General features: G+C 34.5%; 2 protein-coding genes across 2 annotated transcripts; both read right to left on the reverse strand.

Moving 5' to 3' along the window:
• Positions 252-8,200, reverse strand: LOC105158071 (ERAD-associated E3 ubiquitin-protein ligase component HRD3A). Its single transcript, XM_011074697.2, has 6 exons — positions 7,595-8,200; positions 3,620-4,111; positions 3,207-3,422; positions 2,533-2,856; positions 2,128-2,370; positions 252-917 (listed from the first exon to the last, which is right to left on the reverse strand). The coding sequence occupies exons 1-6, from the start codon at positions 8,126-8,128 to the stop codon at positions 702-704; spliced, it is 2,025 nt and encodes a 674-aa protein (XP_011072999.1). The 5' UTR covers positions 8,129-8,200; the 3' UTR covers positions 252-701.
• LOC105158072 (aldose 1-epimerase) lies at positions 13,082-16,173 on the reverse strand. The gene is made up of 5 exons (XM_011074698.2): positions 15,906-16,173; positions 15,758-15,807; positions 15,456-15,582; positions 14,026-14,130; positions 13,082-13,926 (listed from the first exon to the last, which is right to left on the reverse strand). Exons 1-5 carry the CDS (start codon positions 16,006-16,008, stop codon positions 13,304-13,306), a joined length of 1,008 nt encoding a protein of 335 aa, XP_011073000.1. The 5' UTR covers positions 16,009-16,173; the 3' UTR covers positions 13,082-13,303.

Raw genomic sequence — 16,708 nt, forward strand, 5'->3', positions numbered from 1 at the left:
ATTACTATCCCTTTAACTATACCACCTTCTCCTGCAGTAAATTTATAATAAATCAATGAAGGATAATAATAAATTTTCCATCAGCATCATGCAAACAAATCCATTATCACATCATGCAAACAAATTCCATGAGTTTTACATAAACAAACACCACCATTTATAATTTCTTGAATCATAGAAAATCTACTTATAACATCGCCAAAATTTAGGAAAAAACAATGTAATCATCCCTTATTTATCGTATTCAAATAGACACAAATACTCCAGACACTTATTCTAAAAAAAATACATTAGCCCCATTCCGATGACCAGTCAGAATGCACCAAAATCATGAGCTCTTAATACTTCCCGGTCCAACTTAACACAGGTATGCTCTGAAACTATTTTGAGCATTGAAAGTGACGAGCAAAACAAAGTACTATAAAAATCTGATTCTTTCTCATTTGTTAGTTTTTGTTCATTTGTACAAATGATAAATGTGTCCTTATCTGCCAGATTACATTGCATCTATAACAAAAATTCTACATTTGTTTCCATCTCGTTGAAAGCCTTCTATTTACCACATGGATGCAGATTACTCTTTTAACCAAGCTCATGAATATCACACACTATACATCTTCCTGCAGACAAATCTCAACTCTTGGAAAGAGAAGACACATCCCTCTCTACATGGAAAAGGCAAAAAGTAGTGATTGATGAGGTCACATAACTAGAGGTGCAGCCTGCTCAACAGGCTGCTGCGGGGGCACCATGTCACCAGCAACAGCATGTCTCCTCTGCCGCTCCCGTAGGTAAAGAACGGTAAGGAGGCAGAGGAAAAGCGTCAGAATTGTTGCATTTCCTTCCTCCATTATCACATCCTCCACCCAAGCCTCCACTTTCGGATAAACTTCAGGAAGTGAGTCGATCATATCAACCTACACCCAATGAAGTTAATAAACAAATATCAGGCAGATCCAAAGAACTACCATCCTTAATGTTCAAATTTCCTCTAAAATAAACCACACAACCCACAATGCTGAAAAAAGGTCAAATTCATTAGAGAAAAACAAAAGCCGCTGCGTATTCACACATATCACATGTATGCAAACATTGGAACTGTAAACTTTAGTTAGCCCCAGCATTGTCATAAAAATACTGGACTAACTCAAGTAGCATCACCATAGTCTCTTAAGGTAAACTGTTTCAAATTGGGACCCAAATTCGTAGTCTCAGCAAAAACTAAAAAACTAAAGTTCTGTTTCACAGATATGTTTGTAAGCTATGTCATTACATCAAACAGTTCTGTCCAGAAAGGGGAAAAATAAGAAAGGTTCTTTCTGCTCATATGGCATGAGGGCATTTAGCCAGTAAATATCAGTTTTACTACAAATAGACAACATGATCATGACAAATAGGAATCTCCCTTGCAAAGAGTTTAACATCCATAATATTAGAACTGGCAATATAAGGGCCTGTTTGATATAGATTATCATTCTGATTAGTTTCAAAGTCGAAAGCATTACTAGTTTGACACTGAGCCACAATTAAAAAGAACTCTTCCAAGACTCGAATATTAAGAAATAAAAATCATAACAGATAATTGAGAAAAGGCAAAATCATGATTTAACCAAAATGCATTAAAAACTAAAAATGTAGCAGGATAGGGAAAATTTGAGAGAATATAGGTCAGTAAACTGTCATTTTATCTGATAAAAAATGACTTCAAGAAATTGAATTAATCACAATTAATTAAAGATGAAATATGATCTCAATGAAGCAGCCCCTAAAATCATGGCAAACCCTGTCCCCGGAATATATTTGGCAAGTCCAGAAGGTAAATTATCCATATCCTTTCACAGATAAAGGTTCACCCCCTCATCACAAAATAAAAATATAGAAACAAAGTAACACAAGGAAAGAGTTGAGGTGAACCTTCAGACATCACCTCCAACTTACACACAGAAACTCATGCGAAGCAGAGTATCTTTCTCCAAACATCAGACATAGAACAAGGGAAAAATGTCGAACCAATTCCATCATGTCATACCACATTTTCAAGCATTAAACAAAGAAACATAAAGGCATATTCACCTAAAAGTAACACAGACAAAAACTAACAGATGCAACACAAGAAGATACACTCACAAGGAAACTGTTGGCATAATTTCTTCGTAACCACAAGCTGGCAAGGGCTAGTGATACAGGTAACTTTGCAGCAGGATCAACTGCTAGGGCTTGATCATAGTAACGTTTGGCAAGGTGTAGATCCAATGGTAGCCCTTGCCCATGCTCATGCATGTATCCAAGGTTGAACATGGCTTGCGCATTGGACTGGGATTTAGCATGCATGTATGCCTCAGCTGCACGATCATAATCACGTTCTGTCCCCTACATAGTAGAAGAGCAAGAGAAGTTAAGTGTAGATGAACTCTTCAACAGCAATGTCTGAAAAAGGTTTATCATCAGAACAAGAAGCTTATGTGTTTCACATCATCAACGAAGGAAACCATATCAAGGACATATTTAGAATGGTCAATGCAGGTAACATACCCGACCATAGTAATATGCATCTCCTATCAGCAAAGCAGCATGTTCATTACCCTGCTCAGAAGCTTTCCACCACAAGGCATGCACACGCTGATGCCTCTCAGCATCAGTGCAGAGTCCAGACTCCCCCATGCACATGCTACGTTCCCCATATTTGTCAAGAATCCAGGCAGCATTACTTTGTGCCACCTCATACCCTATCTCTGCCATTCTTGAATACAAAAGGAATGACTTGCCAATATCACCTTTCAGATATGCCTCTAATGCCCATCTAGACAAGGAACTCCATGGTCCACGCTCCGCCACTAGTTTATATAGTGCTGTTGCCTAAAATGAAGTGAACCAAATGATCAGCAGATTGATGAATAATATATCCTTAAAATATCAAAATTCATAAAAGGCAAAATGCCAAGCACCAATCAGGATTAACAGAACACCCCACCAAAAATAGGAAGCAATGAGATAGAAAGAACAATCTGAAGATGAAAACAATCAGAGTGACATCTTGCAATAAGTTAATGATACAAACATACTATCCACAATTGTCCAAGCAGAGAGTTGGGCTAAAAGGGCAGCCCATAATTAATCACTCAGAGTGATAGAAAATATTCAAGTATGAGCAATGGTAATTTTTCATTTTTGAGAAAAGCTATGAGAATAAGAAAATACAGACTTACCATAGGCAGATTTTTCTTGAGCCCCACTCCAGTATGAAACATCTTTGCTAATTGGTAGAATGCTTTTGGTTGGCCTGCATTAGCAGCCAGCGCAAAGTAGTTGGTCGCTATTTTCAAGTCCCGCTTCACCCCAAGTCCCTTGAGATACATCACCCCCAGGTTGTAGAACCCACCAGGTTCTTCATTGTCGGCAGCTTTCTCAAAGTATTCTTTTGCCTGTGACAGAATAGATATCATCAGGCCATGCTTAACATGTCATACCATTTTAAAGACTGGAATATCTGAAAAATATAGAGGAAAAGAAATAGTGAGAAAAAAATAACATAGTACATGGAAAATTAATAGAGAACCAAAGAGCAAGAAAGAAGCAGGGAGAGGAAAGGTAACCAATATGAGCCAAAAGAAAATGATACCTTAGTGTAGTTCTTTTTCTCCACTCCATAACCCTTTACATATAAATATCCCATGCCATTGTAGGCTGAATAAAGTTCTTGTCGCGATGCAAGCGTAAGCCATTCTAGAGCCTTAGAATAGTTCCTTTCAACCCCAGCACCTCTTGCATATATCTCTCCAAGAAGTTCCATTGCCCTAGCCTCACCCTTCTCTACTGCCTTCGAGAACCACCGCAGTGCCTTACCATGATCACGCCTCAGACCTCTCAAACCAAAGTAATAAAATATTCCAATTTTATACATAGCTCCTGCATTCCCTTTTTGTGCCTGGTATTCCAGAATCTGGAAATCTTCATCCTCCTCACCTCTGGACTTTCTAAGAGCTTCTTTATTCTCCTCTGCACCATTGTGGATTCTAATTGGTTCAATCACAGGTGAATCTTTTGAGATAAGGAAACTATTCACCGCCACCTCTGCCAATTCAGCATACAGCTTAACTGCTTTGTCATGCATCTGCACCAAAAAAACATAGATCAACAACATGACAAATACATCAAACAATTAGCTCCTTATGAATTTGTTTCAATAGCTCTTTCCTGCCTTGGACTCAGCAGAATAGTCACCAAGTAGTAAGTAGTTATTTGATTTAAGTATCTTTCTTTCCTTTTTCCCTCTTCTCTCCATAATCTTGTCTCATTCATTATTTGCTTTCTTCCTTAAGAGCTAAATCCTGTTTCCATCAATGGATAACTAGCTCCATGACTTAATTCCTGCATGTCCTTAAGCTTTGTCAAACAAATTTTTCAAATGAAAAGTAAGATCTATTCAATTATAAATTCTACTTTATCTAATGACTCCATTGGCAGATAAAAAAATGTGAATATTTGATAGAACCAATTGCAGAAATGTAATTAACAAGGATTCTCCATTTTACAGGGAGAATACAACTGAATACATTCTTACTTTGGGGCAAAGCAAAGATCTATATGCTTCCAAGTTCCACAACCTATAGATAGGACGACTTCAAAGTAATTTGTTATCCCGTCACAGCAAGACAACTTATCCGAACTTCTCCAGTTCGAAGAATAGTTAAAATTTGTTTATCCATCGTCAAGTGATAACAACTATGGAACTATAGCAATAGACATGGGCTTACTTATTTTAATACTATATTGAAAAATTGCAAAACCCATGTGTTTTTCAAACCTTTACAAAATTAAGACAAGTCTTTACTTCAAGTAACTTCTTGCCATGTCTCATTTTTTATTTTTTCAAAAATTGCTTGGGCTTGTTACTAAGTAACAACCCCAAGCAATTTTCCTTTTTTTTTCTCTTTTAGCTCATAATTTTTTTTAAACTGGTTATCTAATAATTGGATAATAGATTTTTAATCATATAAATAAATAACATTTGATAATATACCTTTAATTATGTAAATAAAGAACTAGTTATAATATAAATAAATAAATATTATCAAATTACTAAATAACTGGTTTTAAAAAATTAACTTAAAAGCAAAAACTTAAAGAAGAAAAAAAGAGAAAATTGCTAGGAGAGTCCAAGAGTGGCAACTCCAAATCTTACTTGGAGACTCGGAGTAACAACTCCAAATCATTCTTAAAAAATAAAAAATGGCAAGCCGTTACTTGAAATGACGACTTGCCTTAATTTTGTAAAAGTTTGAAAACCACGTGGGGGTTGCAATTTCGTATATAATATTAGACACGCCAATGCAGTAAATCTATCTCAAGAACAGATATTCTAAACATTGATTTTGCAATCACCTTTGTCTTTCACATTTCTAAAATCTCATGTGTGCATCAGCACCTAAAAACAGAAAAGAAAATGTATCATAGTACTCCCCGACCTAGTCTTCTTAAAACCTTTTATGAGTACAAATAAGAACCATTATGTGATATGTAGAATTTATGCTCCACCCAAAATAGAACCTTTTCTCATAAGCAATAACCCAGTTTAAGTAATGATGTGACCAGTGTCCCTGAATAACTCTCATGATTACCTTACAAGGGAAAAATGTAAAGATACCAAATCTTCATTTTTCAATTCTGACTCAATTTTTTTGGCAATAAAGTAGCATAATCCAAATTGAGGAGACCCTCAATCGGGACATAAAAATATCTAACAAGATATAACATGAGACTTGTAAGGCAATATATCTCCAATTAATACCGTGATTATTTGATCATTTCTTGTCATTAATCATTGTACATATTACTTGATCCTCAATTCAATATCTATGGTATTCTATTTCATGCATGTAAAAGACACAAGGGTAAATTATGCCTAATTAGGGGCACATTTGTTAACTCATACAATATGGTTTGTATTTGTTGATGTGTGTAGAACAAGGTTATTAAAGGTGAGCAATAACAGAACACTCATGCCTAGTGCCTTTTTGGACAAGTCACGGTTCTTGAATATCATACACACCTTGGCTACACCTAGTGCACCTGATCAAGAGAGGTGGTTCCTGACCTTTGACCATCTCTGCCTTCTTCCTTTCATTTTTCCTATCCTCTTCCTTCATGATATTTTCCTTATCTTCGCTCTTCCTCTTGTTCTTTTTCCATAATTCTCCCCTCTATTCATGTTAGTCTTCTTCTTCAGCACCAGACATGCCAAATGGATTAAAGATATGGGTCTTTCCTCGTCTTCTTTTTTCTTTCTTCTTCATTTCTTCATTTCTGTTTTCAGTTTTGGCTTTTTCTTCATTTTTTGGCCAAAGTCAGTTGCAACTTGAACACTCCATAAATATGTCAAGAAATCTACTAAAATACTCAAAACATTCTATAGTTGAGTGATAAAATCTACAGATTTTCAATAACAATGTTCCAAAACAAGTGGAATTTTCTGCCTTAATTATACTCCGATAGCAATTTCCAAAATATGATGCAAATGTGCTGAGACTAAGAAAATTTCGGGGATTAAGTAGTCAACTAATATACCTACACTATTTATTAAGTGGGAGTATCATAGAATAACTACCTTGGTATGCATCTTAAGGTATTGACTAAATTAACTCCATATGAAGAGAAATATCTCTAAAATTTTGTCATACCTCTCTCTTTTATAATGTATTGGATATTTAGGCTCTCTATTTTTCCTCCAACCTATAACTCTTCATTTTTCTCCAACTTTACTTCATTATATTTTTTTCTAAAACCATATTTTTCAAATAACTAACTCAAACAAGAGCAACTGAATAATGAAACAAATACTTATGACACAAAACTAAGTACCTCTTTTTAATTTAATGCGGCACACACATCTAATCTGTCACTACTGCTAGTTGTATTTATGTACTAAAATTCATGAAATTTATCTCTTTAAGTGTTAGATTTATTATATTACATGAATAATATACAATGTGAACATGTATATTTTGAGCCTTATAACAATAAAGCCACGGGCAAGCGCTTTGTGTGTCGGCACTCATGATACTTTAGTGCCTCGATGTACCTTGGCATTTAAAAACTTGGTTTAGATTAATCAACACTAAAAAGCAATTTGCATTTCATCCTCAGCCAAGTTCCTTGTCCGCTGTAAATGAAATTATAATCTATATTTCACTTCCCAAATGTAGTGCTTCATAATTTCTGAACGAATATCATTTATGGAAAGCACAACCTCATATCAACTTCAACACAAGAGTTATGAGCACATCAAAATAAATTCAGTTTTCCCAATAATGGCTGCTTCTAATGTCTCATATTCCATGGCTGTCTAAATTGTGAAATACTCTATTCAAGGTTAGCATCAGGAAATAAAACAATTTTCATACATGACACTCGTCACACTCCTAGAATTATTAAGGGCACACCACCAGGAGAAAAGACATTTCAATCTCCTTAGATTACAGGGGAAAAAAAACAATCTCCGATAACGAAAGGCAACCAATGCAAAAGTAATTATGCTGATGACACCATACTATGCTCGCAAAGAATTAAGCAATTAACTTAACGTCCACAAACTTACTTCTTGCCGATAGAAAGTGTAAGCTAGGGCCATCTTCGACTGCATATTCCCACCTTGTGCCGCAAAGTAATGATGCAAAAACGCCTTCCCTTCACTCCTTTCCCTCCCAATTCCCATACTAAACAAAAATCCCATCACCGACTGCCCGTGTGGCTGGCCCTCGATCTCGGCCACCGCCTCTTCCATAACCCTGAAATCCCCTCTGCTCGCCGCCTCCACCATCTTTCTCACCCCATTGTAATAAATAACCTCATTATCATCACTTGGATTAGGGTTTTTGAAATTCAGATCAGGTTCGAAGAGTGGGGACCAGGAACCCGGGTCGAGGACAGAGTCAGGCTTTGATTCGGACTCCGGAAAGTCGTCGAAATCGGCGACGTCTTCGGCCGGGGAGGGGTGATTGGGTACGGCGGCAGGGTCGGACAAGTCGTCTTGGGAGAAAACAAGGACGAAGGGGCGTGCGAGAGATGGACGGGGTAGAAGGGCTAGAAGCAGTAGAGCGCAGCTCAGATGGTGGATTCCCCGTTGGAGCATTTCCGGCCTCAGACTTGTACACTTCTCGCTCTCGAATTTGTTCGTCGCCGAAATCGAAAATGGCGACCGACATGAGATCAGACTTATATGTAATGTTTCTGCCACGTCAATGGCGACACATCCACCATTTGGAATTTGCCACGTCAACAGTTGGAGTTATTTTAGGGATAATTATTTTACAAAAAAAATTAAAAAATTAACTCAGTCATCTCAAGCTAAAATTTTTTAGTAGAAATTACTAAAAATTCGAAAGATTGTCATAATAAATTAATTAATTTAAATATTAAAAACTTTTCACTGTATACTTTTTAAAAATAAATTAATTATATATATATTTTTAACCCAAATTTGGTTAAAAATACAAATATAAGACATACTTATTTTATATTTTATCTTGATTTGTTCATGTTGCATATTTTAATTTTATAAAAAATCGATAATATATATAATAAAAAATATATATTTATATATTACCATATCAGTATGATATCATGTCCTAATTTTTTTATATTTTTCATATCACTGTGTCCATATCCGTGTCCATGCTTTGTAAAAAACATCTAATCAAATTAATGGGTATTTTCAATACTAACTACTCATCATTTAATACCGTCATATTAATTACAAGGGAGAAGATCTATATATCAATAGAATTTTTCTTTTTTGATATACATTGGTAAAAATTATTAACTTATAAAGATAAAAATATAATTTATTATATAGGAAGCATACACTAAACATATAGAACCCACCACACCATATAATTTACAACACTACTATAAATATTAAAATATTAATTTTTTATGCAAGTGACTATTCATTGATTGAGACCCCATTTTCTTGAAAGGAGCACCACATTCTGAAATAGCAATTCACCTGGTGCTCAATATTGTCGAGGTAAAATTCTCTATTTTATCTCTTAGTAGAAAAATCTTAACCATATCATTCTTCATTTGTTCATTGGGTTTCATAATGTCATGTACATGTTTAAGTATGTTCGGCGGCGAAGTCAGAAATTTGACTTAGTCCTGTCAAAATTTTATAAATATTGCAAACTTATTCAAAAAATAAATTATTATAATTTATGATTACAAGTTAAAATATATATTGTGAGATAAATACAACTAATTCCTATCACTATTACTCCGAGAATGGGGGCAAATTGAAAAATCAAAAACTATATTTATATCAATTATAATCATAAATTTCATAAATAATTTTTATGTTTAAACCTGTTTATTTGTTCTGAGATATTTAGATTAAATAATATAAAGAAAATATAAATATAAAAGTAATAGAAATTCTGGGTATATTACAACCCGATGTTGAGAAAATCACGAAATTGAACAAACTTTTTTTGTACAAGAGAAATTGTGATTTTCTTTTCCTTATACAACAGCCGCTCGCGTGTTAATGAGAAAGATTAGATGACAATTTATATTTTCTTGTACAAACATGACTTGGGCTACAATAAATTTATTTTGATTTTTCTCCTTATGCACATCCGATTTTTACGTCTTAATTTTATTTATTTATTTGAATATATTAATTAATGGGCTAAAAACATACAATAATTGATGGGCTTATGAAAAAAAGTTCAAGAGCTTAGTCTAAGCTAAGCCATGTCAAATAAGCCAACTTTACATATATATCTTATTAAAAAAAAAAACCCTAATGGACGTATAGCCCAAAATGTAGCCCAAGGCCAAGCCCACTCGGGCTCGCCCCTAATTATGTTTCCACGCATGGAAGAATAATGTATGTTGGTCGACATTCTTGTCGTGGAATCAATGAGTGGAAACTTTTGGAGTAGTGTTAGGAGGAATCATCCTACAAGTTTGAAAAATTTCGCATGGAATATGACCGCATCTATTGAGAAAATTGGACAAAATGCTTTTTTAGTATCGGTAGAATTTGTTTTGATACCACAACTATGCACGTGTGGCTTTTAATTTCATAAAATTTATAATCACATTTGTTCATATTTGTTGGACACATGAGCGAAACATTTGAGAACTGTGAACTTCTTGCAGTTGAATGCCATCCTCAACTTATGCCTAAAGTTATCGTAGTAGATGATTATGTGGAAAGTCGGGATGAAGACGTGGTTGTTGTTTTACAAGAGAATAATGAAAAACAAGTCGATGGCACTGACATAGAGGATTCAGAAACACAACATGCTTATGTTGCTTCTAGCATGGTGGTTCGTGAAGGAGAAAGAGAAAGATATGGCTTCTAATGGACTATTAGGGACTGCCTTTAAGAACTCACAGACCCATGCATAGTCTATCTTTGAGCAGGCTTGAGTTACCGCATCAGAATAGAGAGGCTTTCCGACCCCATAGGCCATCGCACTGAGGCTATCTTCCATCCAATACTCAACCGGTAGATTGTGGAGCTTAACCCAAACTGGCATGAGTTGGTGTTGCTGCCTTTGCAACATCATTCTTGGTTTCACTTTTGCAACAAATAGGTTGCCGGCCCTGGAATATCCAAGGGCTGCCCTCAATAGCCTCCTTCATTGCCGCCACCAACTTAAACCCAAAGAAATAAAACCCGACCGACGGTGCCACCACCGATCGTAACCCGGTCCATGTATTGCGTACATACGCCTTAAGAGGAGGGAAGTACAATTTTGGACAAACAAAATAGCCTATCGCAGTAACATGCCACTGTCTAGCCCCTTTTTCTACCATTACTGACTATCGTAACACTATTCTCAACCTCAGTAACCACATACCTCGTCGAAGCCCTCAACAAAGGATCGATTCGTATAAGAGGTATCCAACTTCACCGAACCACGCCAATAAATATCTCTGAAGTATCACGCGGACCACAATCAATCATCTTTTATGTTCAAACTCACTTTGTTCTTAATAAATTTCTTTCCAGTTTTAGCATTTCAACTTATACTAAAGATATAACATTAACATTATTCAATATCATTATTGTATGTGTGACTTCAGTTTGCATGCAACACAACAAAAGGAAAGCATGGAAAAAATATACATTTTAATATTACTTTAGTTTTCATTGAACTAAGTTTTCATTAATATATTTATGAAATAGACAATATTTTATTATTTTTTTTACATGATCCATTGAGGGACAAAAGAGAAATAAGTTTTGGAAAGTAAACTATATTACTTCTTATTCGAAATCTTTCATTTAAAATAATATGAACATTTCAAATATTAAAAATGACATTTTAATTTTAACAATTTTTTAAGTTAAGTTAAAGTTGCAAAACTAATATTTCTCATTATTTTTATCTTTTCAAGAAATTAACTGAGATACATAAAATTTTGGGTAAATTACAACGATCTCCCCTAAGATCGACATAATTACGAATACCTTCTCGTTGTTTGAAAACTTATCAATATCCCCCTTATTGTAACGGTTGTTAAAAAATTAACTCAACCTGTTAGGTTTTTATCCATTTTGCGGTGAACTAACCAAAACGCCCTTGTGGATTAAAAATAATAATCTTATTTTATTTTTTAAATTTTTTGATCTTTTTATGGACTAATGGATAATTTTTTTAAAAAAATCATCCACCAAATTCGATTTTTTTATAAGTTTTAATTTTTCTTAAAAAAGTAAAATATATAGTGAGGATAAAGTTGACAATTTCATCCTCCGTTCAAGAATCATATAATTTCATCAAACATCAAGGGGGTATTTATAATTTTCAAACAATAAAAATATTAGTAATTATGACAAACCTCAAAAGAAGTCGTTGTAATTTACCCTAAAATTTTCAAACCTATTCGTACTTTTATAATAGTATATATATATTTTCTGAAGTATATATTTCTAAAATACATATTTTCTAAAGTATATATTTTCTAAAGATGTTGATAAGAGGTATATATTTTCTAAAGTACATGCATCAAGAGATGTAAAACTTAATTAGGAATATTCACACAGTTATATATATAATATAATATAATATATATAGATATAGATATAAATATTATTCTTAAAAATATATTTTTAATATTTTAAAAAGAGTAAATCAAGTCTAGTTCCTCCAACCCCTGGACCAAATCTGTAACGAGTTGGCTCCCATGTAAATAAATAAATAAAATAACAAAAAAAAATTGAATTTTGGCAAACCTACCCAAATTTGACCCATTGTCATCCCTAAGGGTGTGTTTAGTTGGGCAAGAAAATAGAAGTATAAGAGAAATGGAAGTAAAAATAAATGTATAAAAAATAATTTTGTGTTTGATTGGGGAAAGAGATGTCGGTGAAGTAAAACTCGATGTACATGAAATCCTTCCGGAGTCTAAATTTTTTTCCATCCAAAATTGAGCAAAAAAATGAAAGTATAAGGCCCAAAAGACAAAAAACTTCAATTTTTATTTTTATTTACTCTATTACTCATATATATCTATATATATAATTTTCCTCCATAATTATTTTTGGTATCAACAAAGGCACTGATGTTTTTGAACTCGAATTATTTAGTTGACATTGTTAGCAATTTTTATCTTATTTAAACTAACAGTTTAAAATAAATAAATAATACTCATTTTGATGAATATTTTTATTAATAAAAAATATTCTTATTTTTATTTGATAAAATATTTTTATTTATAAAGTTTTAAAACATTTTATATACCAAAATTATATTAGTATAATATTAATTTATTTATTTTCTAAAACAAAATGAAGAGAATGGTTATTCAGTAAAATTACAAAATTAGTCTTTTTTTCTCAATCTGTTTTCCTTGTACCGAACAAGAGAAAATATTTGAAATTTACTTTATTTCCAATAATTCCAAACAACATGAAGGAAAATTCTAATTCATAGGCTTTAGTAGCAGGTTTGTTTATGCTGTAGCAGTACGCAGGAAATGCAATTATAAACAGGATCTCTTCCGTATCTGAGAACACATTACCATGAAAAAATGCAAGCACACAAGCAATATACGCGGCAAAAATGCAAGACGAGGAGGAAATAATACTAGCGAACGTGTAATTTATCATCCCGAAAGAAAATGGGACAACTTAATAGGGTAGGCAAGAGTTGCAGTTCAAGATGTTTATTAGTTTCACTCAACCTACATAAGAAAGTAGTTGGCCAAATCCAAGTTGGAACCAAGAGATCGACGATATTGTTAAGATAGACATTTGTTGTTATTTACCATAAAAGGCGAAAAATATACCCTACTCAGCTGAAAACTCAAACAACATGCTGTGCTTGTATGTCCCGCCTGGTTGAACAACAACAGACGGAAAGTTTGGTTGGTTGATGGCATTAGGAAATCCCTGCGTCTCTAGACACGCAGCAGATTGCTTTCCATATTGGACACCACCTTTACCGACGATTCCATTTACATAGTTTGCAGTGTAAAACTGCATACCAGGAGCGTTGGTCCATAAATTCAGGGTTCTTGAGCTAGTTGGATCCTTCAATTTCGCAGCATGCTTCAGGCCTGATTTTTCGTCTCCACAGTCAAGCACGTAATTATGGTCATATCCAAGGCCGACCTCCTGGATGCGACTACCAATCTTACTTTCAGTGGTGAAGTCAAATGGAGTGCCTTTAACAGGCATGATCTCACCAGTAGGGACGGTGTTCTGATCTACAGGAGTGATATGATTTGCCCATATCTGAATCGTATGGTCAAGAATGCTCCCTGAATCATGACCTGCTAAGTTCCAGTAAGTGTGTTGCGCTAAACTGATCGGTGTTGGCTTATTTTCTGGCACGCCTTCCATGTCAAGTCTCATTGTTGTCTTAGAAGTAAGGGTATAAGTTGCAGTGAAAGAAACATCACCTGGATAGCCTGGTTTTGACAATCAAAATAAGAGGTCATACATAATATACATGTATGACATCAGAAAGACCTAGTGTCCTTGTGCTAATAAGTGATGTAATTGAGTACCTTCTTCTCCATCACGACTACGATATTTAAAGGTAATAGATGGATTATCGCCCTGCTTATATTCAGCAACTTCCCAGATGACCTTATCATATCCCTTGTGCCCGCCTTTAGGGACATAAGTTCGGAAGAGGTCAGATAAAAAGTAAAGATAGTTGAAAATTCTCAGGTACATCATGCACTATTAGAAAAATGCATAAGCATGCTTTTCGAAGATGCAGCTTTTTCTTCTTATTTTTCAGTGCATCTTAGTCAACAGTAAAGCAAAATGCATCTCCACCTTCTTTGAGCAAGTGTAAGGAACAAATAACAGTTCAACAGTCAAGAAGATATTACATTTTTATAGAAAACAGAAGCAGTGAAGAAGAGGGGATTGGAGCGGATAAGACAAAGCAATGGAGATATAGAATTCTGATAAGAGATAATCCACTTAGATAAGAGTCATCATGTGAAAATGACAAAAGAAAGGACCTCAGAGAAAAAGATGCTCACTCGAGTATTCACACTTCATAGTGAAACATCACACTATTCATGCATGCAAACAAAGCACTGCCTAGACAGCATGAGAAACTAACTGGTTGTGCAAAGTCATTCGATTATAGGTAAAGAGGCTCGCATTGATTTTAAAACTTACAAACCTTTTTCCTAGAAGTAAAGACCAATTTCCAATATATAAGCCAAATTAACTCCTAGATCTGAGCTCTTGTCGGTAACACGAGGTAGTAATGGCACATAGGCTTGGCAGCTGGGACACTAAAACACTGGGAATTATAGTGATTAAAGATAGGAAAGACTTTCAAGAAGAAACAAGATAGTGCAGGTTTAAGAAAAAGACAGAGTACATTGTTTCAAGAAGTGAACATTATTCTCAGTTTATTTCTTGCCTTAATTTTCAGCTTTAGTAAAAAGTTGGAAGACCATATTCTCAGTTCTTGAAGCAGTCTAAAACATTAAAAGAAGTTTCCCCACAATGTTTTGCAGCATCATCAAAGATATTCCGCTTGGGTGATTCAGGCAGCTGTTCATTGTGGTTGCTTGACCATTCTTTTCTCAAACGAACTTCACCAATCCACACCAAAGATGCATAAGAACCATACAACACTACGACGTGAATAAAGTAACCGTAAGAACCCTGATCAAATTAGTGAGATATTTTCATGAGTAGGAAAAAGACTCAAGAAGACAAATCAATTTCCTTCCACTAATTACATGCAAAAGAAATTTTTACTTCTGAAATCCTCAACTCTTTTCATTTTTACTACATATGATACGACAAAGGGAAACTGATGCAAAGTCAAAATGTAGATCACCAAAGATCCAAGAAACATTACACCCACAATCAAGAAAACTTTATTGCCTAAATGACATGAATACATAATAAAGATTTCACAAAATATATACTAAAGGATTTCAGAAAATCTTCAGTAGTATACCATGGAGACTGTTTGGTGGCTTGTTGATAGGCAAAGCGTACTCCACACCATTGAGTGTGAACTTCCCATCTTTGATCCTGTTTGCCACTCTACCCACAATGCATCCAAAATAAGGAGCAGCACCTTTCTGCACACAAAGCACTCAAAACATATTACAAAATTATAGAACAAACAGATCCTTAAAAAGGCATAAATCCTTCACAGCAACCCCAAGATTCAATGTTTCCATCGTTAGAACACAAAATCAAGGCTAAATTCAAAATGGGTTTTTAACACTATTTAACTGTAGAACTATCACTCACCATATATGGCTCAAGAGTGTCAAATCCAAGAACAACATCAGCCAATTTCCCTTCAAAAATGAGTAAATAAACAATCATATAAGCATATTTACACTTAAATCCAAAGAGAGGGAGAGAACTTGTTGATGAATGCGGTAGATAATTTTACCATCTTTGTCTGGCACAAGCAAGGAGGTGATGGTGCAACCATAATTGGAGACTTTGACTTGCATGGTGCCATTGTTGAGTTCAAAGATCTTCGCCTCAGCCATTGAATTGCTGACAAACTTTCCCTTTTTGTTTCTCAATGGTCCCTTGTCGAAAGAGATAGAAATGGAGGAGAGGGAGGGGATGGGGTTGTAGTTTTTGTAGTGCGTCAGCAATGGGCCAAAGGGATTTAACAGATAAGAACGGTGTTAAGATCTGATTAATTTCTTGATTTGGAGTTTGGCGTCCCGCATCCTCTCCTTAAATTTGTTATCTACTATTACGAGGTCAATTACACTTTTCAAACAAATCAGTCACGTTTACCACTACATAAATTTTATAATTAATAATTATATTCATCACAATAATTAATTTTTTCTATAAAATACAATTAATTACGTCATTCATTTAATATAAATTAAAAATTTAATCAAATTTATCAATAATTTTAAAGGTAAATTAATTAACACCCCCTAAATTTACGTCCAAATATATAAACACACCATGTCTTTACGAAATTACATGGTAAACCCCCTCATGGGTGTTAGGATATGATTGGTACCAGAAAATACGTTAGGAATGGAATAAAAGTTTTTAAACTTATTTCAAATACATGTGATACGTATCAAAAATTTGGCCATGCCACACGAATTGAAGAATTTTTTAGAGTGATGTGTACGGATGTGTTAGCAAGTTATATGACATGTCCTCCCAACCGTATGGTGACGTGTTCGGTTGAAATGGGCATAATTCTTGGGTCTGTCC

The sequence above is a fragment of the Sesamum indicum genome, linkage group LG3 (genome assembly GCF_000512975.1).
Source record: "Sesamum indicum cultivar Zhongzhi No. 13 linkage group LG3, S_indicum_v1.0, whole genome shotgun sequence".
Classification (NCBI taxonomy): Eukaryota; Viridiplantae; Streptophyta; class Magnoliopsida; order Lamiales; family Pedaliaceae; genus Sesamum; species Sesamum indicum.

What these genes read in the sequence shown, in the direction of transcription:
- LOC105158072 (XM_011074698.2), bottom strand. Translation starts at nt 16,008, where the DNA reads ATGGCTGAGGCGAAGATCTTTGAACTCAACAATGGCACCATGCAAGTC. An exon ending in ACACTCTTGAGCCATATATG is followed by an intron (nt 15,583 to 15,757) that starts GTGAGTGATAGT and finishes CTTTGTGTGCAG; the next exon opens with AAAGGTGCTGCTCCTTATTT. An exon ending in GCCACCAAACAGTCTCCATG is followed by an intron (nt 14,131 to 15,455) that starts GTATACTACTGA and finishes ATGTCCCTAAAG; the next exon opens with GCGGGCACAAGGGATATGAT.
- LOC105158071 (XM_011074697.2), bottom strand. Translation starts at nt 8,128, where the DNA reads ATGCTCCAACGGGGAATCCACCATCTGAGCTGCGCTCTACTGCTTCTA. An exon ending in TCAAGAAAAATCTGCCTATG is followed by an intron (nt 2,857 to 3,206) that starts GTAAGTCTGTAT and finishes ACTTCATTTTAG; the next exon opens with GCAACAGCACTATATAAACT. An exon ending in ATTATGCCAACAGTTTCCTT is followed by an intron (nt 918 to 2,127) that starts GTGAGTGTATCT and finishes CATTGGGTGTAG; the next exon opens with GTTGATATGATCGACTCACT.